General features: G+C 42.5%; 1 protein-coding gene across 1 annotated transcript; it reads left to right on the top strand.

Annotated features, from left to right (window-relative positions):
• Positions 1-6878: 6878 nt before the first annotated feature.
• Positions 6879-24744, top strand: LOC144259292 (aldo-keto reductase family 1 member B1-like). The gene is made up of 10 exons (XM_077807495.1): positions 6879-6944; positions 11139-11312; positions 12051-12167; positions 12935-13012; positions 13721-13843; positions 15684-15790; positions 16616-16676; positions 17145-17228; positions 23603-23685; positions 24705-24744. Exons 1-10 carry the CDS (start codon positions 6879-6881, stop codon positions 24742-24744), a joined length of 933 nt encoding a protein of 310 aa, XP_077663621.1.
• The last annotated feature ends 1242 nt before the right edge of the window (positions 24745-25986 follow it).

Below are 25986 nucleotides of genomic sequence, written 5' to 3'. Positions count from 1 at the left end.
TTTTAAAAATGCACACACACAAAAAGGGTGCACACCTCAAACTGCCTAATTCAAAGAAAAACTAAACAAAATCATGTTGCTTTGAGGGAAAGCATTTTGGTGAACTCAAAATGAATCAAAAACTGAATGGACTTAAAATATTTTCGTCAATTCAAAATTTGAATTTTTGATTTGAAGAAATTTTTTGAAAAATGTGTTTTCCATTCTAATCAAACCAGAATTTTCTTTCAGATTTTTTGGTTAAGGCCCTGAACTAAAAAAATCAATTGTTTGCTAAACTCTATTCCTAATACAGTAAAACCTCAGAGTTATGATCACCTTGAAAAGGAGGCTGTTCGTAACTCTGAACAAAATGTTATGGTTGTTCTTTCAAAAATTTACAACTGAACATTGATTTAATACAGCTTTGAACCTTTATTATGCAGATGAAAAATACTGCTTTTAAGCATCTCAATTTAAATGAAAAACACAAATTGTTTCCTTACCTTGTCAAATCTTTTTCTTTTTAAAATTCTCTCTTTTTTCAGTAGTTTATGTTTAACACAGTTTTGTACTGTATTTGCTTTTTTTTCTGCCTCTGCTGCTGCCTGATTGTGTATTTTCTGTTCCAAATGATGTGTGTATAGCGCCCCCTCTCTACCTGGTTACCTTCTTTAATGCCAAACCGCTTACAGGTTTTGATGGACAGGTCTGGGTTTTTTTGAATCCCACCACCCACTCAGTGGGGTGCATCTTCTTTCTTTTTTTCCTATGAAATTATTTGGCGGTGCCTCTACCCCCCTTACTCCTTCCTGGCAGGGTCACCAGGGCAGCTTGGGTGGAAAATTCTAACTACAGACTAATCCCCACTTACTTGCCAGATAGTTGGAGACTTCCAAGAAATAACACAATGATATTAAACAGGAGAAAAATACAACATAACAGGGTAAAACACTATTTTTAGGGTCACCAGTGCCCACACTGCAAATACCCGTGACTTGATGTAGCAAAATGTAAAATTAGGGTCCCGTTGGTACGCATACTTTGCTGGGGCCCTTGATGACCTATAACCACAAAATTCTTCTCTGCAGTGGTTTAGCAGCGTGGCTGACTGGGTTCAGTACAGCCCAAAGGACTCACAAGTGGGAGCTCATCCTCAAAGCTCATGCTCAAATAAATTGGTTAGTCTCTAAGGTGCCACAAGTACTCCTTTTCTTTAAGTGGGAGAAGGTGATAAATCCATCCACAGGCGTAATATGCAGCAGGTTATAAAATCCTCAAACCCTTACTCCCTGGCTTGAGGACACAGTTCAGGAGTAGGGGGTCCCCAGAACAAATTCCCTGACTGACTAACTAAACAATGGTGCACTCACAAACTCCATGAATGATCCTCAGGTTCGAAGATAACTCTGGACTCCTCAGTCACTGCAGAGGGGCCACTCTCTGCTGGCAGGGATCCTCCTCAGGCAGGAATCAGGCTGCGTGGGTCCCAGGATTTCCCCTCACCACAAAGGGGTGCAGGGCTCAAGGTGTAGATTACACAACTACACTAAGATCCAAACGGTAGCCTCCTAGCCCAGCCTCCAGTCACACACTCAGCAGGCAGCTTCCCTGGACTAGCAGACAGAGCAGAGCTGACCATGTGGTGGCTGGTCTCACCTAGGGAGCTGGAGGGCGAACTCAGCCTGGCTGGGAAGTTTCCCAGCAAATGCTACAAATTGGGAATCATCAGTGGGGAAGGAAAAAACCCTGCGGAGGGATCTGCTGTCAGGTCCCTAGAGGCCTGTTCTCAGGGGGAACCCTACATGCAGGCCTGGGACTCCCCAGCTCCCTACACAGCCAGTCTTGCCCTTTTCCTGGCTGGCTCCAGACTGACTCCCAAATGGCTTCTCCCTGGGAGGGCCTCTCACTCCCTATTGGTTGCTGGGCAGACTCTGAGTCTGCCGTGGCTCCCCCACCCTACCAGGGACAGTGTGCCTCTCCCTGAGCTGCCCGCAGACAGAGTCCCAGGAATCTATGTAATCTCCTTGGTTGACTTGTCAGTTTGTAACGCTGGTGTGCATAGCTCTGAGGTTCTACTGTATAGTACAGGGGGAGCCAAACTGCAGCTCATGAGCCGCATGCAGCTCTTTAACAGTTAAAGTGCGGCTTGCAGAGCCCCCCATTCTTCACCTACCAGAGGGGGTGGAACCTTAGGGCTTCTTCCCTGTGGTGGGATGATGGGGCTAGGGGCTTCTGCCAGAGACCACTGGTGCCTGCTGGTGGTGGTGGTGGTGGTGGGCACAATTTAAAGGTTTGTCCCCCCTCCCCCCAAGCTTGACTCATGCCCCCAAGCACAGCCTCCCTTTTACCCTCAGCGGCTCTCCCTGCAGCTCCCAGCTGTTGCCTCTAGGGCAGTGATGAGCTGCCAAAATCTTAACAACTGGTTCCCTCCACACCCCATGAAGGGGTCATGGCCCACCCCCGCCCCTCAGGACTCCTGCCCCATCCAATCCCCCGCGTTCCTTGATGCCCCCCTCAGGACCCCTGCCGCATCCACCCTACCCCCCCCGTCCCCTGACTGCCCCAAGAACCGGGCAGGAGGGTCTCGTGGGCCACCGTACTGGGTGCCCACCCCTAAGAGCCAGAGAGACCTGCTGGGGGGGTGAGGTGGGGAGTCCCAGAGGTGCTTACCTGGGGCAGCTCCCAGGAAGCATCTGGCAGGCCCCTCTGGCTCCTAGGGGCAGGGGAACGTAGCTAGGAGGGGAGCAGGGGGAGCGGCCGCTCCCCCCCCCACTGATCACATCAAATGTGGTACCCTAGGCGCCAACTCCGTGGGTGCTCCAGGGCTGGAGCACCCACTGGCAGCTCCTCGCCCTGCTCCCGGCCCTAGCTCACCTCCGCTCCGCATCTGCCCCTGAAAGCACCACATCACTCTGCGGAGGTGAGCTAGGGCTGGGGGTGGGGTGGGGTGGGGAGGGGAGCTGCCGGTGGGTGCTCTGCACCCACCAAATTTTCCCCTTGGGTGCTCCAGCCCTGGAGAACCCATGGAGTCGGTGCCTAAGGCATCACTTTTGATCGGTTAAATTTAGAAGCTCTTTTAGAGCCGGTTGTCCCTCATGGAGCAACCGATTCTAAAAGGGCTGCTAAATTTAACAACCGGTTCTAGCAAACGGGTGGGAACCGGCTCCACCTCACCACTGCTCTAGGATGACCAGATGTCCCAATTTTATAGGGACAGTCCCGATTTTTGGGTCTTTTTCTTATATAGGCTCCTATTACCCCCCACCCCCGTCCCGATTTCTCACACTTGCTGTCTGGTCATTCTAGTTGCCTCTCCTTATGGCCGCAGCTCCCAGCTTGCTGGCTCCAGCAGCTGCCACACAGGGAGGGGACCCGGCAGCACCATGTGACCGAGCGGGGCCAGTAAACCCTGGTAAAAATCTGGCTTCTGCCCAGTCGGGAGGGGTGTCTTGAGGCTTCAGCCCTGCAGGAGATGCCTGCCACAGCTCAGGGCTTAAGCCCTGGGACCCGGCAGGAGTGCCCTGGTTCTCAAACTTCTGAAGATTGTTGTATGTGGCTTGAAGGGTCAGTAAGTTTGCTACCCCAGTATAGTAATTCCTTGTGGAAGAGTGGAGAAGTGGGGGGGGGGGGCAAGAGGGCTGGAAAGTGCAGAGGAAGAGAAGGTAACTGGGAAAGGGGAAATAACGCAATAAGGATCTCCCAAAGGAGATCATGCCAGACTAATCTGATTGCTTTGAGAAAATAAATTGATTTTTTTAGACAAGGGAAATGCAGTAGATTTAATATACTTGAACTTCAGTAAAGCATTTGACATGGTAGCACGTGGGAAACTGAGTTAAATTAGAGAAGTTGGGGATTAGGACAAGCATTGTAAGCAACTGGCTAAAGGGGAGAAGGCAAACAAGAGGGAGATTCCTATTGGAGTTCCTTAAGGATCCGTCCTGGGACCAATCTTATTAAGCATTTTGATTAATGACCTTGGTACAAAAAGTAGGAGTGTACTAATGAAATTTGCTGATAATACAAAATCGGGATGCAACTATCATCAATACAGAAAAGGATCTTATTATATAGGAATCTGGATGAAACTGAAGACTGGAATGACAGAAAAGAGATGAAATTCAGCAGAACAAGTGTCAGGTCATGCGCCTAGGATCTAATAATAAGAGTTTCTGCTTTAAGCCGGGGGCTTGTCAGTTGGAAGCAACAGAAGATGAGAGACCTGGTTGCGTTGGTCACTCACAAGATGACTATGAACCATTAATGTGATGTGCAAAGAAGGCAAAGACAATTCTAGGATGCATCAGGCAGGGCATTTCCAGCAGAGCTAGAGAAGTATTAATGCCATTGTACAAGGCACAAGACAGACCTCATTTGGAATACTTGTGCAAGTCTGGTCACCCATGTTCAAGAAAGATGAATTCAAACTGCAAAGGTACAGAGAAGAGCTACTAGGATGATCGGGGTATGGAGGGCCTATCTTATGAGAGGAATCTGGAAGAGCTTGGCTTGTGTAGCCTACCAAAAAGAAGGCTGACAGAGTATATGATTGCTCTAAACACCAGGGAGGGGGAAGAGCTATTTAAGCTAAAGGAAAATGTTGGCACAAGACCAAATTCAGGCTGGAACTCCTCCTCTGAAGGTTTCTAACCATCTGAGATGTGAGGTTCTGGAACAGCTTCCCAACAGCAATTGTGGGGACAAACAACTTTATTTGTTTTGAGAGAAAACTGGATAAATGTGTGTGGGATTGTACAATGGGTTACATGTGATGGTGGGGGACAGGGCTCAGCAGCCCTGGGGACTCTTCCAGTTTATGTCTTATGTTCCTAACGATTATGCTTTGCCAGTCACCCGCAGGGGTTAGGAAGGGATTCCCTCCCTTCAATGTATTCTCTCTCTTTCCTCTGAGCCATCAGAGATGGCCCTGGCTGTAGAGTGGCCCACTCTGTATAGTGTCCTATGATTTGAGGCAGCACTGAGCAAACTCTCTCACATGCTCAGTTGGCTGGTTTTTGTTCACATGCTCAGAACCTAATTGATTGCATTATATGGGGTCAGGTTGGAATTTCCCCCCAGGTGAAATTTTTTTGGGGATTTTTGCCTTCCTCTACAGCATGGGGAGTGGGTCACTTGCTGGGATTATCTGGGCATCTCTCACTTAATCATTTCCTTGCCATTACAGGGGCCTTGGGCAGCACAGTCCCTCCTATTCTTAGACTTCTATTCTCATAACAAATTTAGTCTCCTGTGGGCTATAATACTTAAGTCTAATTTTAGTTTCCAGGTTTGGTGTGAGAGTACTGGATGGTGTTTGTGGCCTGTGCCATACAGGCAGTCAGACTAGGTGATCTGGTGGTTCCTTCTAGCTTTAAACTCTTGACTCAAGTTTTGTGCAACTAAGAAGAACATAAGAATGGCTATACTGGGTCTGACCAGTAGTCCATCTAGCCTGATATTCTGTCTTCTAACAGTGACCAGTGCCAGATGCTTCAGAGGGAATGAACAGAATTATCGAGTGAGCCAGCCCCCTTTGCCCAGCCATAGCTAGCTGGAGTCAGAGGTTTAGGAATAACCAAAGCATGGGGTTGAATCCTTGACCATCTTGGCTAATAGCCATTGATGGACCTCTTAATGAGCTTATCTAATTCTTTTTTGAACCCAGTTATACTTTTAGTATTCACAAAATCCCCTGGCAATGAGTTCCACAAGTTGACTGTGTGTAGTATTTCCTCTGGTTTGTTTTAAACCTGGTGCCTATAAATTTCGTTAGGTGACCCCTCATTCTTGTGTTGTAAAGGGATAAACAACACTTTCTCCATAGCATTCATGATATCCCCCTCTTAGTCTTCTCTTTTCTAAAGATGAACAGTCCCAGTCTTCTTACTCTCTTCATATGGTAGCTGTTCCATGCCCCTAATCATTTTTGTTGCCATTCTACTTTTTCCCCAACTCTAATTTTTTTTTTGGAGATGGGAAGACAGAACTGTATGCAATATTTAAGGTGTGGGTATACCATGGATTTATATAGTGGCATTGTGATAATTTCTGTCTTATCTATCCCTTGCCTAATGGTTCCTAAAATTCTGTTTGACTGCCACTGTACAGTGAGCTGGTGTTTTCAAAGAATTATCCACAACAACTCCAAAATCTTCCTTGAGTAGTATGAGCTTCTTTAAACCTCATAGTTTTGAATGTATAGTTGGGATTATATTTTGCATTGTGCCTAGTCACCCACTTTTGTGAGATCCCTTTGTAACTCTTCAGTCAGCTTTGGACTTCACAATCTTGAGTAATTTATCATTTACAGCTTTCCCACCTCACTGTTTATCCCCTTTCCAGATTGTTTATGAATATGTTGAACAACAGTGGTCTCAGTGCTGATTCTTGGGGGACCCTGCTATTTACCTCTCTCCATTGTGAAAATGGAACATTTATTCCTACCCTTTGTTTCCTGTCAGTTAATGATCCATAACAAGACCTTCCCTCTTATCCCATTACTGCTTACTTTGCTTAAGAGACTTTGACTTTCAGAAAGCCTTTGACAAGGTCCGTCACCAAACACACTATATCCACTGGATCTCCTTTTCCCCGCTTGCTTATTAACACTCTCAAAAAATTCAAATCATATAAGGACACGTACAAAGCCTACTGCACACTTGCAGATTGGAGAATTATGAAGCCCTGTAGAATTACAAAGAGAAAAGGGAAGAGGAAGAGGCACAAAGCAAAACCTCCACCTTCTGAGGCGTCTCGCCTTCATTCTCCCTTCCCACTCCTATCTGTAGCCAATCACCAGAAAGTGGGTGGAACAAGAACCTATTTAAGGCTTTTGCCAGGGTATTGCCCATTCTTTTACTGTGTTGCATTCCAAAGGGAATTAGAACAGACAAGCCATGACAACCTACGTGGAACTGAGCACAAAAGCAAAGATGCTTATCCTGGGACTAGGAAACTGGCAGGTAATGATGAGACCCAACTACTCCGGCACCGTACACATAAAGGTTACAAACTAGCCTTGTTCTAAGCATGATGCAATGAAACTGCTACAGGTCATCAAGCCTGTTGCAGCTGTCTCACCAAGAGAATGCAACTCCTACCTGGAGCTTATGGTCTCTTGAAATTCTGCAGGTGTGACTGTTCAGTTACAGCTTTAAGTACTTGTCAAATCTTTTGAGAGTGAATGTGTGGTGTTTATGTGGAGATTTGCCTTTGGATGCCTTTCGATGCCCCTGAAAACTGCTTAATGTGATTTTTTTTTTTACTATTCCATGTTAATCTGTTAGAATTAATTTAAGTATCATCTACTGTAATTAAAAATCAAACTGGATTTACAAATGGAACTTTGTACAAACTATTTGGATGTTGATTTATAAAGCACCCTATTTCTGCATGGTACTTTCCAAACAAAAAGGAACTGTAGTATCTCACATTGCTGCTTTGGGGTGCAGGAGAAGGTTTTTAAGAGCCTATTTAAGTTAATTTCCAAGAAGTAGGCAAAATGGACAAATCTCACAAAAAACTGCAACGTTAGAAGATAAAAGATGTTCAGCCCCATGTTTTATTAAAACTCTGTAAAATGTTATATTGAGAATGAGCAGTGCCTGAAGGGGAAAAATATAGAAAGAATGTGTCAAAAGAGTTGTACTTATGTTTATACTTTAATTGCCCACCTCTGTGTGGGTCTAATCACAAAAGGTGTTAAGTGCCTTCAGCTCCCCTTGACTCCAGTGCTAATTGTGCATGCCCAGTATCTCTCAGGATGAGACCCCTTAACTCATTATTGCAAGCATGGGATTGTAACATGATTTATCAGTGATGATTTGTGAAATCTTTGACAGGTTTGAGTGGTAGCTGTGTTAGTCTGTATCAAAGAGAATGAGGAGTACTTGTGGCATATCCGATGAAGTGGGTTTTAGCCCACAAAAGCTTATGCCCAAATAAATTAGTCAGTCTCTCAGGTGCCACAAGTACTCCTCATTCTTTGTTGAAATCTTCGAGTGAACCTGATAAGTGGGTCAGGCTGACTGGAAAGCTTTTTGGATGTAAGAAGCCCCTATCTAAATGCAATGAAAAATTCAATGTTTATTTCCACACAAATCACTAGGGTTATTTTGTCAAGATTATTCAGTATTAATGTTCCCACAGCAACCTCAACTGTATCTCTTTGTACTTACTGAATAGAGGAGTTTCAATTTGAGTACAGCGTGACTATGTAAAGAAAGATCCTGTTGTAATGCAGGTACACAATGTAATATAATACAAGGGATTATTCTCTGAATGTCTCATTGCAGAGTTGTGTAACCAGGGAACAAATCGCCAATCCTGTCTCCCGCGTTGCTCCACCAGCTAACACAATGAGAAGGATCACATGTTTTGCTTCTTCACAAAAAGCTTTGTCTTCCACACTGCACTTTAGTACAGCAGATCCTAGATCCTGTACAGCATATTGTATAGCAGTGGTTCTCAAACTTTTGTACTGGTGACCCCTTTCACATACCAAGCCTCTGAGTGCAACTCCCCCTTATAAATGAAAAACACTAATATTTATCACCATTAAAAATGCTGGAGGCAAAGCAGGGTTTGGGGTGGAGGTTGACAGCTCACAACCCCCCAAGTGGTCCCAAACTCCAGTTTGAGAACCCCATTGTATAGTGACTGACTGGGACAAGGGCACTCACCTCCTGACTGCTTCTTGACAGCTGGGTGTGGCACTTGAGTCTCTTTTCCCCCCTGCTCCTGGCACCCTTTATAGATTGCTGACCTTGCTAGGCAGGTCTTCAGTGGCTCAGCTCTCTGGCCAAGTACCACAGTCAAATGGATGAACCCCCTCCAGAGTAGCAAAGAGTTCAACAGTAAGCCCTCACCAAGGTCTTCAGCCATGTCTTCAGGTCCTTTTTAATCCAGCCCTTTATTAGGGTTTACACCACTTTGCCACTGGCAGGACCTGGGCCCACCAAATACTCCAGGTCCAAACCCAAGGACCCTATAAACAGCAGTCACATACCCCTGCCTCCTTTAATTAATTCCCTGGGCCTCTTCCCACCTGGTCTCTTTACTGCCATCCATTACCTTAGGGCTAGAGCTCACAGGTCCTCTCACCCTCCGGGGTTTAAGCAAATACAGCCCATCAAGCTCCATAAGGCCAAAGTTCCCTCTAGCCCCAGCCATGAACTGACCTATTCAGCCCCTGTAGCTCCTTTTATTTGAGACTGCTGGACTCTGATTGGCTACTTCTAGGCAGCCTCTCTAGGCAGCTCTAGGGGACCCACCTTTACTGCTCCTTCCTGGGGTGGGGTGGTGGTAGGATTGAGGGGCCTCCAGCAGGGGGCCACAAAGAGACTGGTACATCTTGGCATGCTGCCACTTTTACATATGCCAGCTAGCTTTCCCACGCTGCTGAAGGAGCTGCAGTTAATGAATCTTATGCAAGAAATGAGATGAATTCAGGCTGTAAGAGTCATTCAAAAAGTAAAAAGAAAAGGAGTACTTGTGGCACCTTAGAGACTAACCAATTTATTTGAGCATGAGCTTTCGTGAGCTACAGCTCACTTCATCGGATGCATACCGTGGAAACTGCAGCAGACTTTCCACGGTATGCATCTGATGAAGTGAGCTGTAGCTCACGAAAGCTCATGCTCAAATAAATTGGTTAGTCTCTAAGGTGCCACAAGTACTCCTTTTCTTTTTGCGAATACAGACTAACACGGCTGTTACTCTGAAACCTGTCATTATTCAAAAAGTAGATATTCACCAGAAGGGATAACTGGTTCCTGCTTATTTTTCTACCCCATGCAAGAAGCCAGGTAGGGTTTTTTTTAAAAAGAGTAATAGAATTTAAGGCCAGAAGGGACCACCAGCTCATCTAGTCTGACCTCCTGTATGTCACAGGCCACCAACATTACCCAGCGCCCCAACCAAGCAAGCAGCCTTTGATCAGCAGGACTCAGAACTATGTGCTTAAAAAAAGTGATCAGTGATTATATTGTTAATCTTATAATGCATTAAATGTAGGAATGTGTAGTTCTGCTTTTGCTGCAAGTTCTTACTTGAGATGCCTCCCCTCTTTCCACTTGACTTGGTATAAGGTTGTCAAACAAATTTTCAGTGTTCTTTTCCAGCCAAGAAAGTTATGTGGTTTCATATTGATAATGAATCCTAAACTATATGCCTTATCCAGAGAGTGGCACTTTCTATAATGTTTTGCATTGTATCTACATATGCCTCCTGTCCCATCTCCTCAGTAGTAGATTTGTTTATGTCCAGGAGTCAAGAGGATTTCCAGTGATTATGTCTTTCCTCGTGTTTCCCAATACCCCACCTTAAAACTGGTTTCTCCTCTTTTTCTCTCTTGGCAAATTATAACTTAATTCCAGGTGTTGATTCCAAGTATCTCAACATCGATTCCTATGGTCAGTTTAGCAGAGCTCTTCAAAAGTTATCCTGTCAATTTCTCACTCTTAGAATGACTGGCTGCAAAGGAAATGTTAAGCAGGTGAATGAAGGTTTCCAACAGGGATGTGGAGAATCTCCTGGAGGGCATTCCTCGAATGAGACAGTGTCATGACCAGTAACTTTCAGCCAGGGAGGACTGGAGAATTCTTGTATCATGTTTTCCTTCCTCCACACTCTCAGTCTGATGTCTCCAGGAACATGTACTTACGTTGTAGGGAATGGGCTAAAGAATTCTTGCACAGTTTCCATGTACAGATCTTGGAGTCTGTTATTGTGTTTTCCAAACAAATGTTGAGCAATATGATTACCATACCTTACTTTGACTCCCATTCCTTGAGATTTGCCCCTTTCTTGAGCACCCTCTTGATCTACGTGATTGGCCATCTGGGCAGATTTCACCCTAAATAGATGCATATGGCATGGTACAGTCTTGTATCTATCTTGTCCTACCTGTCTATGGTATTTCTTGGGTGCCTATTACCATAATCTGTGAGTGCCAATCACAGGTGGCTTAAGACTCAAGGTTGTCACTGGTTGTTTTGTTCCATAAAGCACACTGAAAATGGGAATCAAATCCGGATCACTCAAATACTACTGGATTAATACTACATGATTTTAGGGGAGGATGAACCATTATCACACTGGAAAGCTGGAAATATTTTCCAGATATTTAAATTTCTGGCTTTCTCTTTTCATTTCAGTCCCCCATTGGGAAAGTGAGAGAGGCAGTGAAGTTTGCCATTGATGTTGGATACTGCCAGTTTGACTGTGCCTATGTGTACCAGAATGAAAATGAAATAGGGAATGCGATCCAAGAGAAAATTGAGGAGGGAGTTGTGACACGGGAGGACCTCTTTGTTGTCAGTAAGGGTAAGGTACTGCCTTGGTTCACCTGAGTCTAAGTATGGGGTCAGGTTGATGACTGGGAGGAAAAGAGACAAAGAACACATAATGCAAAGGGCAGGCTCCATGGAGTAAAGCTAGTCAGGAAATTAACCCCTTAATACTGTATCCACTATTTATTAATTTTGTTTTCTTTATTCCAGTAGTCAAGTAAAGGGGATGGAGGGAAGGAAAAAAGAAACTCTTAAAAATCCATGGTTGATTAAATGCACTTTTCTGTGTACTCCTCTTTTGCCAGCAATAGAGCAGGAACTCAGCCTCTTCTTTCAGTGACCCTGAGGAAGAAAGCATGGCTACAATATTCTTGCTCATTCCTGCTGCAGGTTTGAATTTATTAACTCTTGTATGTTAGGTTTTCTCCCCAGCAGCAACAAGGGTAAGAAAAAGAAATTGTTTTCTACCTACTGGAAAACTTGTGAGTGGGTCTTCACCAATCTTGCATTTTTGCATTATTTTCTTTAATTGCTGTCTTAACTGGTGATGTTTTACTATATTTTAATCTGGCAGAATCCTAATTTAGTCAAGTGTACTGCCAGTGACAAAATTAACTGCAATAATATACCCACCAATGCCACCTCCCCTATAGATGAATGGCATAATATTCCCAGACCTGCCTCTGGTAGGTGTGACATTCCCCTGTCTTTCTGGGGATATTTAATACAGTCATTTGCCTGTGAAGTCAACTGTCATGCTTAGTTTTCTCTTTCTAGCTATGGTGCACATTTCATGAGAAATCCATGGTGAAGGGAGCATGCCAGAATACGCTTGCTGCACTGAAATTGGATTATTTGGACCCCTGCCTGATGCACTGGCCCATGGGATTCAAGGTACTGTGACTTTAACTCTTCTAAGCCTTTCTGTCAGAGTCCTAGGGAGGCAATTTCCTCTTCTTAGCAGTCATGCCATAGTTATCTTCTAACCAGGCAAAGAAGACTAGACTTTCTTCAGAGTGTATTGGTGCCACTCCCAGGATCCTCCAGAAAGTAGTGCTGCCCTGGACTGGTAAGGCAGTAGCTATCTTGCAAGGTCATTCTTATGGTATGTCTATGCTGCAGCTGTGCTACTGTGACACTAATGTAGTCTTTTTGTCATTCTTATTTTCTTCCTTTTTCCAGCCCTTCTGGATTAGAGAGTAATTGATCCAAATCAAATCCAGGTGTCTTGGCTCATAATATCCAGTCATTTGGCTGTCTATAATATTCTACAATATTCCTGTCTGATGATGTCTATGTTCTGAATGCTTATCTATCTCTATCTTTACTGGAAAGATAGCTAAGTCCTCAGCTCCCTACTGCAGGACTGTTCTGTCAACCTCCAGAGAGCTCCTACAAGCTGACAGAAGCACTGATAAGCTTCTGTCCTTCCTCTGCTTGTAGTTGCAAGTCACACTGATTGGCATGGTGCCAGTCTGCTCATAAACTAATTACTTTAATAAGAGTTATTCTTTTTTCCTTCTTTTTGCCCCTCAAAGCTCAAGTCAGGACACCCTGTATAAATCCACCTTCACTCACTTGCAGATTTAAAGAAAAACAAACAAAAAACCCCAATAGATAATTCAGCATGGACGATATCTATGTCTATCTTACAATGACAGGCCAGAGAAGAACTGTTTCCTGCAGATGAGAACAGCATGATCATTCCAAGTGACACAGATTTTCTGGACACATGGGAGGTGGGTTAACTGATTAATTGAGATTCCCTTTGTTTCTGTCAGAAATGCTATTAGAGGAGGGTGGCAACAGGAACTGTGTGTGCTCAGCCAAGCCTTCAGGAGAAAGGAGAATGAGATAGTAAGTCACCAGATTTAGAAGGAACACTTGGGAATCTTGTCCTTTTCTCCATTCTGTCAGACAAGAAATTAATCAAGTCTTATTGGTGACTTACAGGAATAAAAAGGAAACTGCAGGCTGATACTAATGATAACAAGCACAAAAAGAAAACTGTTCTTAAAAGAGAATGTCTCTGCCTCCTAAAAGAAGGATGCAGTGGGCTATTTTTTGTGTATCCCCTTTCTCAGCTAGACTCTGGGACCTGCAAAACATGATGTATTTGGCAGGTCCAACTACCTGGTTTATCATTTGGTTTTGTGAAAGAAAATAGGCAAGTTAACAATAAGACCACGAACACTTTGTGCCATGTATGTCTACATGGGGAAACTGACTTGCATAACTTTTCTGGAATAATTCTGAAAGAAAAGTGACATTATTCCAGAATTATTACTCAGCTTTGTGAGCAGGCTAATTATTCTGGAATAAAATTACTTTTATTCTGGAATAGTGTGTTCACAGGGGGAGTTATTCCAGAATAGCTATGCCAGTCAATTTCCCTGTATAGATGAGCCCTTGGTTATATAGAATGTCTGATTTTCTTGTATCCTTAGGCTATGGAAAAGCTGGTGGATGCAGGATTGGCAAAATCCAATGGAATCTCCAACTTTAACTGTGAACAGATAAAGAGGCTCTTGAACAAACCTGATTTAAAATACAAACCAGTGAATAACCAGGTGGCTGCTTACAGACTCATTAGTGTTGGCAGAACACTTGTCTGAAGGATGCTGCAGGTAGAAGATGTGACTTGTATGTGTGTCTGTGTATGTTTGAGAAGGGTGTAATTGGTTAATGGACAGAATGGACCATTTAATGAGTTTTTCTCTGATTCCTATAAGCAGAGTTTTTCAAAACTTGGAATTTCCATCCTGTGGGAAATTCAGACATTTAACATTTTTTTTTGTTCTAAATTCAAATTTCAAAATTGCTCACAGAATAAAATTTCTGAAAAAAATTTAGTTTCAGGTAAATTGAGACATTGTTTCTATTTTGATTTTTAAAGTATTTTAATTTTTTTATTTTATATTATAAATTGATAATTGTTTTTTAAAATTGATATTCTAATTGCTAAATAGTATTCTAATTTTTAGTTTGCTTGGTAGTTGGTATTCTAAATGGTTTGGTAACTAGTACTCTTTGCTATTCTAACTGATCATTTGTAATTGTTATTCTAATTGGTAACTGATCTGGTAATTGGTATAATATAAAAATAAAAAATATAAAAATATAAAAATGTAAAATAAAAATTTTTGAAATAAAAAGTCATTCTGAAACAAAAAATTGAAATGTTCCATGGTGATAAGGTCAAAATGGAAACCCGAACATTTCAACCGCATTAAAAATAAAAAATACACAATTAGTGAACACCTGTGAAAAGCTGGTTTAGTTGCCCCAAATCAGTCACTCTGTGGCATATTACCGAGGGGAAGCAAGCTTAGCACAAGGTTGTGCTTAATCAACAATGAGATGGAGGTTGTGTACAATAAGAAATTTTAGATCACAAGAAACTAAAAGTACAAAGCAAGTCAGTTCTTTAACTACTCCTTGCAGGAGGAGTACCTTTAGATAATTTAAAGTACAATAGAACCTCAAAGATATGAACACCAGAGTGATGGACTTACCAGTCAACTGGCCACCCTGTGAAACCTAAAGTCATCAATCAGGCAGTAGCGGAGACCAAAAAAAGACAAAAAGAACACCCCACCCCCCCAATCACCAGCAAATACTGTATTGCCTCCAGGCTTTAGCCCTGAGGCTCATGACTTCAGCCACTGGGTGGAGGGGAGGGGAGTTGGGGCTGCAGCCGTAGGGTGTGGGGGAGGGCGGCTGGGGACTTCTGACCCTTGGGAGCACCGGAGCTCAGGGCTTTAGACTGCGGGGAGCAGTGGGGCTTGGGGCTTCAGCCCTGTAACTCCATTCCCAGCTTCAGCCCTGCGTGAGTTGCTGGGGCTCTAGCTATGAGGGGAGCACCAGTTTCAGCCCCAGCATTTCCCCCCCATAGCTAAAGCCCCGATGCCTGGCAACTCCTGTGGGACTGAAGCTCTGATCCTTGATGCCCCCCACGAGGCTGAAGCCAGGAACAGAGAAGTGGGACTGAAGCCTCAAGCCCCAATGCTCCCCCCCAGGTCTAAAGCCCTGAGCCCCAATGTTTCCAGAGAGCAGAAGCCCTGAGCCCGCTGCCAAGAGCCCTGATGGCCCCTAGGGTCAGAAGCCCTGACCCCCATCCCCACCCTGCGTCTGTAGCCCCAACTCCCCGGTGACTGAAGTCTGTAATGTTTTGTTCAGAGTTAACATTTCAGAGTTATGGACAGCCTCCATTTCTGAGGTGTCTAACTCTAAGGTTCTACTATATATTGACTAGTTCCAAAAGAAGCTATCTTCTGGAGGTTAGTGGGGATATATTCTATGGAGAAGCTTGTGCTATTATATATCTTTCAGTAAGTCACCACAGTGTCTGTACTCTGAAAAGCAGTAGTACCGTCTGCCTCTGCGTAAACTTAGTGTTCATGCTTGTAGATCGAGAGCCACCCACACCTTCCTCAGGAAGAGCTGGTTAAGTATTGCCAGTCCCAAGGGATTGCTGTCACTGCATACTGTCCCCTTGGAGCTCCTAACTGGCTTTGGTAAGAATGTTTTCTGTATCTTGTTTTTCTTTTTAGGAGTGATTTCAATAAACTAATATTTGTATATTGCCATAGCTGGATGAAATAAAAATGAAGAAAATTGATAAATTATTGTAGATTACAAAACCTCAAAATTTCTCTTAAATCTGCACAATTACATAGAAACCATTAATCTCTTATTGGATTAATGTGTGGGACTCAGTCTAACTGAATTTATGTATTTTAATAGAAAAACAAGCAATCATTTTGTGAACTGGTGAAGAAAATTCTTAGCTGAATTCTGATAAATTTATTTAACATTCTTTAACAACTTAATGAAAGATTACAAAATCATAATCAAACACCTGTCATGAAAACATCAGTTTCATGCATTCATTGTAACAAACATATGATGAGCTTGAGATTGTCTCTGGTTCTAATCTTCAAACCCGCTAGACAACCTCAGAGACATCCACTCTCCATCCATTACCTACAAGGGAAACTGGGATCATGAAGGATGAAATTCTTGGGAGTCAGAGGGAAGGTATTCTCGGTGCTAAATCCTAGACTATAGAACATCTTATTGGAGTATATTGGAACAAGCTATATCTAACTTCTATGCAAAACTCAGCTATTCACAGATGCCTACTCATGATAAAATAATGTGAAGAATGATGTTTGAAGGGAAAGGAGCAATGCGATGGGGTGAATTAAAGTATGCCATACATTCTTTTGTTCCTAAATTACCAACTATCTTATGAACCCTATGATGTTTAGTGGTGGAAAAACACAATTATCTTTTCCATCAAAGTGTCTACTCTTTATTTTTGTTGGCCCAAGTCTGAGGACTTTTTCCTCTTGGAAGATTAGGGAAATTGCAGCTAAGTATAGCAAAACCTCAGCTCAGGTACAGACTCATTGGACAACAGTTTTTTCCTTTCTAAAGTGTCATCCTCTTATGCTGGCTAACATCTTTCACAAAGGAGTTGTGCCCAATTCTGCTCCCTGTTATGTTTCCTTTGTAGCATGTTGCTTTAAATATTTGTTTTTAATATGACTGCATTACTGAAGGGATGGGGAAAGATTACTGACCACTAAACTGTGTGAAATTGAGGGCATTAGCTAGAAAGGGGTAGCTACATCTTTCATATGCATCACCAGTAGTCAATCTTTTCAGTCAGTGGCAGTCAATAGTTGCCATCTTGGTCTCATGAATACTAGTAATAAATGACTATGTGCAAAAATTAGGGTGGCTCTGCTACATTGTTTCCTCCTGTGGCAACTCTTTGATCTAGGGGATTTATTCACTATTGAATGTGAAGGTAGGCATGGCATTGTCTTCTGAATTTGCCACATTTCTGATTTGTTGCTGTAGGTTCTGATCCAGTTCCACATCCAAAGAAATGTGAGTGTAATTCCCAAGTCTGTCACTCCATATCGCATTGAGGAGAATTTTAAGGTAATGTTGCAGATAAGATACTTATAGGTCCTGTTGCAAGTTTATACAGGAAACCTGCTTTACTTTACCAATATCACTGTTTTCCCTTATATTTAGAACAGGAAATAACTGGGGTCTCTCAGATATGACTATATGATAACATGGTAAATGCTGAAGTTTTTTTTGAAATGGCAACCACTCAGCTTACTTCATTAGAACAGCCAGCAAATAAATAAATGTGAAACCAAATCCTCCCTCTGGAAGAGGTGACCTAACAGTTTGATTTAAAATTCTATTAGTGAGTTGCCTGATTACATATACTACTTTGTTTCAAAAAATGGTCTCTCTCTCTCCATCATCATGTCAATTCAATGCTAGACCATTCCAAAACACCTGAATCCCTTTGTTTAATGTACATGATTTCCCCATACTCAGTTGATTCTTCTAGGCTCCGATAACCACATAACAACTAAGAATTTGGAAACAACTAAAATAAATAGAATTCTCATTAACGCTGTCACCTCTTTGAGGTAACACCCACATATCTGAAGCTAAATCAGTCACTCATACCTACAACAATTCTTAAGTACTAACACAGGCTACACTGTGGTTACCACTAATGAAGGGCCAAACACTGCAGTACGTATACTAAAGTAAATATCCCACTGAACACAAGAGAGATGGCCCGAGTAATGGTTTGGAGGATCAGGCCATGCAAACATATCTTTCCTTCCTCTGAATTATCCCTCATTTGTAAACATTTGAAAGTCTACCTGAACTATCTTTTTCAGCAAAATAAAATAAAAATTGATCTGATCAGTGAGTTGACTGGTTAGTGACATCCTAAATTATAATATAAGAACCTAGTGGGTAGAATCATGCCGTTTTGTATTGTAGAGCGGTTTGCATAATTCAAGGCCAAAATTTGGAACATGACACTAATAATTCAGCATATAAATTAAGTGACCTGATACTCACAGGTGCTGAGCACTGGCAGAGACATCACAAGTCCCTTTGACTAAATTAAGAATTGAAACTGTGAAAATCAGGCAACTTAATTTCATAGATTCATAGATTCATAGATATTTAGGTCAGAAGGGACCATTATGATCATCTAGTCTGACCTCCTGCACAACACAGGCCACAGAATTTCACCCACCACTCCTACAAAAAAAACCTCACACCTATATCTGTGCTATTGAAGTCCTCAAATTGTAGTTTAAAGACCTCAAGGAGCAGAGAATCCTCCAGCAAGTGACCCGTGCCCCATGCTACAGAGGAAGGCGAAAAACCTCCAGGGCCTCTTCCAATCTGCCCTGGAGGAAAATTCCTTCCCGACCCCAAATATGGCGATCAGCTAAACCCTGAGCATATGGGCAAGATTCATCAGCCAGATACTACAGAAAATTCTTTCCCAGGTAACTTGGATCTTACCCCATCTAAAACCCATCACAGGCCATTGGGCCTATTTACCATGAATATTTAATTACCAAAACCATGTTATCCCATCATACCATCTCCTCCATAAACTTATCGAGTTTAATCTTAAAGCAAGATAGATCTTTTGCCCCCACTACTTCCCTCGGAAGGCTATTCCAAAACTTCACTCCTCTGATGGTTAGAAACCTTCGTCTAATTTCTAATCTAAATTTCCTAGTGGCCAGTTTATATCCATTTGTTCTTGTGTCCACATTGGTACTGAGTTTAAATAATTCCTCTCCCTCTCTGGTATTTATCCCTCTGATATATTTATAGAGAGCAATCATATCTCCCCTCAGCCTTCTTTTAGTTAGGCTAAACAAGCCAAGCTCCCTGAGTCTCCTTTCATAAGACAAGTTTTCCATTCCTCGGATCATCCTAGTAGCCCTTCTCTGTACCTGTTCCAGTTTGAATTCATCCTTCTTAAACATGGGAGACCAGAACTGCACACAGTACTCCAGGTGAGGTCTCACCAGTGCCTTATATAACGGTACTAAAACCTCCTTATCCCTACTGGAAATACCTCTCCTGATGCATCCCAAGACGACATTAGCTTTTTTCACAGCCATATCACATTGGCAGCTCATAGTCATCCTATGATCAACCAATACTCCAAGGTCCTTTTCCTCCTCTGTTACTTCTAGTTGATGCGTCCCTAGCTTATAACTAAAATTCTTGTTATTAATCCCTAAATGCATGACCTTACACTTCTCACTATTAAATTTCATCCTATTCCTATTACTCCAGTTTACAAGGTCATCCAGATCCTCCTGTAGGGTATCCCTGTCCTTCTCTAAATTAGCAATACCTCCCAGCTTTGTATCATCTGCAAACTTTAGTAGCACACTCCCACTTTTTGTGCCCAGGTCAGTAATAAAAAGATTAAATAAGATTGGTCCCAAAACCGATCCCTGAGGAACTCCACTGGTAACCTCCCTCCAACTTGACAGTTCACCTTTCAGTAGGACCCGTTGTAGTCTCCCCTTTAACCAATTCCCTATCCACCTTTCAATATTCCTATTGATGCCCATCTTATCCAATTTAACTAATAATTCCCCATGTGGCACCGTATCAAACGCCTTACTAAAATCTAAGTAAATTAGATCCACTGCGTTTCCTTTATCTAAAAAATCTGTTACTTTCTCAAAGAAGGAGATCAGGTTGGTTTGGCACGATCTACCTTTTGTAAAACCATGTTGTATTTTGTCCCATTTACCATTGACTTCAATGTCCTTAACTACCTTCTCCTTCAAAATTTTTTCCAAGACCTTGCATACTACAGATGTCAAACTAACAGGCCTATAATTACTTGGATCACTTTTTTTCCCTTTCTTAAAAATAGGAACTATGTTAGCAATCCTCCAATCATACGGTACAACCCCTGAGTTTACAGATTCATTAAAAATTCTTGCTAATGGGCTTGCAATTTCTTGTGCCAATTCTTTTAATATTCTTGGATGAAGATTATCTGGGCCCCCCGATTTAGTCCCATTAAGCTGTTTAAGTTTCGCTTCTACCTCAGATATGGTGATGTCTACCTCCATATCCTCATTCCCATTTATCATGCTACCATTATCCCTAAGATCCTCTTTAGTCTTATTAAAGACTGAGGCAAAGTATTTGTTTAGATATTGGGCCATGCCTAGATTATCCTTGACCTCCACTCCATCCTCAGTTTTTAGCGGTCCCACTTCTTCTTTCTTTGTTTTCTTCCTATTTATATGACTATAGAACCTTTTACTATTGGTTTTAATTCCCTTTGCAAGGTCCAACTCTACTTGACTTTTAGCCTGTCTCACTTTATCCCTACATATTCTGACCTCAATAAGGTAGCTTGCCTTACTGATCCCTCCCTTCTTCCACTCCCTATATGCTTTCTGCTTTTTCTTAATTACCTCTCTAAGATGCTTGCTCATCCAGCTTGGTCTACAACTCCTGCCTATGAATTTTTTCCCCTTTCTTGGGATGCAGGCTTCCGATAGCTTCTGCAGCTTTAATTTAAAATAATCCCAGGCCTCCTCTACCTTTAAACCCATAAATTCTTCAGTCCAATCCACTTCCCTAACTAATTTCCTTAATTTTTGAAAGTCAGCCCTTTTGAAATCAAAAACCTTAGTTGCAGATTTATTTTTGTTAATCCTTCCATTCAGTTTGAACTGAATTAGCTCATGATCACTTGAGCCAAGATTATCCCCTACAACCATTTCCTCTATGAGGTCCTCATTACTCACCAAGACCAAATCTAAAATAGCATCCCCTCTAGTCGGTTCAGCAACTACTTGCTGAAGGAATCCATCAGCTATCGCATCTAGGAAAATCTGAGCCCTATTGTTATTACTAGCACTCGTCCTCCAGTCTATATCTGGGAAGTTAAAGTCTCCCATGATCACACAGTTTCCATTAGTATTTACTTTATTAAAAACATTAAAAAGGGCTCTATCCATATCCAAATTAGATCCCGGCGGTCTATAGCACACCCCAAGCACTATCCCAGGGGAGGCTCTAATAGTTTTCTTCCCCAATTTAATTTTTGCCCAGACAGACTCAGTCATATCCATTTCATCGCTTCTTATTTCTTTACATTCTATCTCATCATTGATATACAGTGCTACTCCACCACCTTTACCTTTATTTCGGTCTTTCCTAAACAGCACATACCCTTCAATACCTGTAGCCCAGTCATGACTACTATTCCACCAGGTCTCTGTTATACCTATAATATCTGGTTTCACTTCCTGCACCAGTAACTCTAGTTCCTCCATTTTGTTACCTAGGCTCCTTGCATTAGTGTACAAACATCTTAATTTTTGCTGTTTAGCCTCACTCACATTCTGTACCCTATTAGGCACGGTTATTTTACTACCAGTATAACCTATTAGACTTGTATCTACACTGCCCTTCCTCCTACCTACAGCTGTATCCACTTACTTCATTTTCTTTCCACTCTATGCTTAATTCTGGCGTGGAGATTACCTGGACATCTCCCAACCATCTCCCCCAAATTCCTAGTTTAAAGCTCTCTTAATCAGTTGTGCCAGCCTCCATCCTAGAAGTCTATTTCCTTCCCTACTCAGATGAAGTCCATCCCGAGAGAACTGTCCTCTATCCATGAATGCCTCCCAATGGCCATACATCCCAAAGCCCTCCTTATAGCACCACTGCCTAAGCCATCTATTGATAGTCATAATCTTGTCACACCTTTGTTGCCCTTCTCTAGGAACAGGCAGAATCCCACTAAAGATCACCTGAGCCTCAATTTCCTTAAGCGTCCTCCCCAGCCTAGCATAGTCTCCCTTAATACTATCCAGCGAGAATCTAGCCGTATCATTTGTTCCCACATGAAGGATAATTAGGGGATTCTTTCCCGCTCCCTTTAGAATCCTTTTCAACCTCAGGTCTACATCCTGTATCTTAGCACCCGGAAGACAGCACACCCTCCTATTTTCTGGATCAGCTCTGGTTACAGGCCTATCTATTCTTCTCAGTAAAGAGTCCCCAATCACATAGACCTGCCTTTTCCTAGTGACTGTACTATTCTCCAGTCTATCCCCTGTTCCCTCTGGCTGCAAGTTCTTTCCATTCCCATTCTCCCTTGTAATCCTTTTTAACCCATCCTGTATCCTCCTGGGGCTCATATTTGGTGTAATCTCCATTAACTCTTCCCCTTTTCCTATAGGACTAACCTCTCTTCTCTTCTTCCTTGCCCTGTCACCTTCAGTGACTACCTGCTGAGCCCCTTCCTCATTTTCCAACTCTGCAAACCTATTCTTAAGCTCTATTTCTCCTTCACTAGCCCGTCTTTTCCTCTGCCTAGTTCTTTTAGTCACATGCTTCCACTGACCACTTTCCTCACCCAGTCTCCCCTCAGAATTCCCTAGTCCTGCTTCCATCTGCAAGTCTGAGCTTTTCCCTTCAGATACCTCATGTCTTTGCTCCATAATCTGCTCAAACCCCTTCCTAAACTCTACCAGACTTTCCACCTGCATCTCCAAACCTCGGATCTTTTCCTCCATCAGCTCTATCAGACGGCACTTCATGCAGACAAAACTCTTACCAGGTGCCCCCTCCAGGATCATGTACATACCACAGCTTCCACATCCAGTCATCTTCATTGTGTCTTCTGCTACATGGGTCACTCCCACCTCTGTATCTGTCATATCCTTCCCACCTAAATCCTGTTACTCTGGGAAACACAAACCACACCAAAACACCACCACCCACAGCAAAACCAAACCCAACACAAGCACCGCAAGACAAACTCCCCTTTCAAACTCCCACTCAAACTCCCCTGTTTACAGCTCTGTTTGCTAGCTCCTGTGCCGCTGCCTGACTGGCTGCTACCTTTATAGGACCCCTAGTCAGTGAAGCCCCGCCCCCTAATCAGGGCTCAGCTTCTCTCCCAGCACAAAGCCCCTACAAACCTCTACACATACAAATACTACCAATACAAAACCAAGCACACACAAATACCTTCTCCTCCAACAGAACTCCCACTCAAACTCCCCTGTTTACAGCTCTGTTTGCTAGCTCCTGTGCCGCTGCCTGACTGGCTGCTACCTTTATAGGACCCCTAGTCAGTGAAGCCCCGCCCCCTAATCAGGGCTCAGCTTCTCTCCCAGCACAAAGCCCCTACAAACCTCTACACATACAAATACTACCAATACAAAACCAAGCCTGTCTTATATGCCTGTCTTTAGGTACCCCACATTTAAAATTTTGGTTCATATATTTTATTACCCACTCAGAAATGTGGGCATTCATTGTAACATTTGCTCATGAAGTTGTGTTCCTTCTGTCACCTAAACAACTATAATGCATTCTTCCTCATCTCTGCAGTATCCTTACCTGGAAGCCACTTAAACTTACCTCTTGTACATCTTATTTTGTGTGTCTGTCTCTCTCACTCTCCTTTTAAGGTGTTTGACTTTGAAATAACTAAAGAGGAGATGGAAACCATCCTCCGCTATAAGAGGAGATGTAGAATCTGCCCCATAAGCATGTGGGTGTCTCTTCTCATCTAGCAGAATGCATGGCAAATACACATTTATTACAGAACATTCATATCCTCATTTTTAAATGGTGAGTAGGAAACTGAACAATGGACCTCTAACAAAATGTCATATTCAAAGCCATTGAAATCCCATGCTAGCATTCACTAGAATACTAGTCAGTTTGCGCCCTTTTGCAGAATTGTGATTTATACAGGATTTATCATGTTAAAATAGCTTTTAATATGAAGATGTCAAGCTACTATGAGCTAAACATGTGTTAGCAAATTAAAATAGACTTACAGCTCCAAAATAGATAGGCTTCAGATTTCTCTGTGTGTGTGTGGTTTTTTTTTTTTTTTTTGCTATTCATCTGACTAAAAGATGTTCAGTGTAAAATTACAATTCAGAAATCAATGTTCTACTAAATCAGCTTATCCTTGTAAGTTAGTAAGTCAAGAAAAGAGAGGTCATGTACTACCTACACAGAAATTATTAATGTAGGGTCTGTATTGTAGAGTGGTTGGACCCTGACATTTAAAATCTATTCCTAGCTCTGCTATTTATTCTCTTTTCCCAATGTAACAATCTGTGAAGTGACTACTACAGCCATACTGTACATCAGATATGTGTGGCTTAATACTGCAAAGAAATGTGATAGCCTCAGATGAGGTGTGCTAAATAATTGAGAAATATATTCCTTCTGACATCAAGATCATAATGTAAAATCTGAAACAGTTACAAATCTACAGGGGAAAAGTACCTTTTGACTGACAGGAGTTCAAGCCTGCCTATTTAAATTACAGAATACTCAAATCCTCTATTGATTACAAAAAGCAGAGCGTTAACATGAATTATCCGGTATAAGTTAGGACAGTGAGGGAGGCTGGATAAACACTTTAAATGTCCACTATAATTAGAGATTATGCACATTTCAAACTCCTCTCTTTAACCTTGAGACTGCATCAGTGCTGACCCTTGTAGTGTTCACTGTAAGAACTTTAGAATAACTCACTCTTTCTTTCTTTAGGTGCACAAATCACAAGGACTATACTTTCAGAGAAGATTAAACCGGGCATTGTCTTGACATTCTTCAGGGCTTAGAATGATTGTATTCTGCTGATCCTTTAGTCTGGTTAGCTGAACTGATGAGCATGTTCATGTGCACTATACAATTATGGCACCATTTAATCACCAATGTAAATGTATTATGTACTGCCTGCTGGCAGAGGAGATACAGAAAGCTTGAAGGATAAAGCCTGAAGACAGTCCAATTTGCTGTCCTTACATCTACTGTAACTACTGTAGTCCTTTAGCTGTCTGAGATTTTGTTTTTACAATATAAATGCATGTTTTCTCCTTTAGTAAAATTTATTCCACAGGCTGTTAGTAATGAAACAGGTAAACAAGTCTTAATACTCATTGACCTACAGGCCTTGTGAACAAGTTTCTAGCAATTAAACTAAACAGTTCTTGTAGCCGTATTAACAGAATGCTCATGGCATTTGGACTCATTACTATAGTAAGAGAATCTTGTGCACTAGCATTAAGTCACCTAGTCCAGCATTAAAACCTAATTTAATCTAAGAAGATATGTTGACGTCTAAATACATAGGCATAAGACAGCTCATTCAGTTTCAAGAAGCCTTCACGAGATAAGTGGATGTAAATTCTTTGTTGCTATAATTTCATTTAATGCAAGGGAGTGGAACAGTTAGACTTTAAGATGTTTAGATTAGACTATTTTACTGTGTATTTATACATAGGGCCCTACCAAATTCACGGCCATGAAAAATGTGTCAGTCTGTGAAATTTGGTCTTTTATGTGCTTTTGCTCTATATCATACAGAGTTCATGGGGGGGAGACCCATGTTTCTCAAATTGGGGGTCCTGACCTGAAAGGGAGTTGCAGGAGGGGGTCAGAAGATTATTTTAAGGGGATTGTGGTATTGCCACCCTTACTTCTGCGCTGCTGCCTTCAGAGCTGGGTGGCTGGAGAGGGGCGGCTACTGGCTGAGGGCCCAGCTCTGCAGGCAGCAGCGCAGAATTAAGAGGGGCAATACCACACCGTGCCATCCTCTCTCCTGCGCTGCTGCTGCTCTGCCTTCAGAGCTGGGGTCCCGGCCAGCAGCTGCTGCTCTCCAGCCGCCCAGCTCTGAAGGCAGCGCCACTGCCATCAGCAGCACAGAAGTAAGGGTAGCAGCACCGCAACCCCCTCCCCCACCACACACCCCTCCTTTTTGGATCAGGCCTCCTACAATTACACCACCAAGACATTTCAGATTTAAATAGCTGAAATCTGAAAATTTGTG

This window comes from Eretmochelys imbricata, chromosome 1 (genome assembly GCF_965152235.1).
Source record: "Eretmochelys imbricata isolate rEreImb1 chromosome 1, rEreImb1.hap1, whole genome shotgun sequence".
Taxonomy (NCBI): domain Eukaryota; kingdom Metazoa; phylum Chordata; order Testudines; family Cheloniidae; genus Eretmochelys; species Eretmochelys imbricata.
The sequence above is the reverse complement of the archived record's forward strand: the minus strand, read 5'-3'. Positions and strand labels throughout refer to the sequence as shown.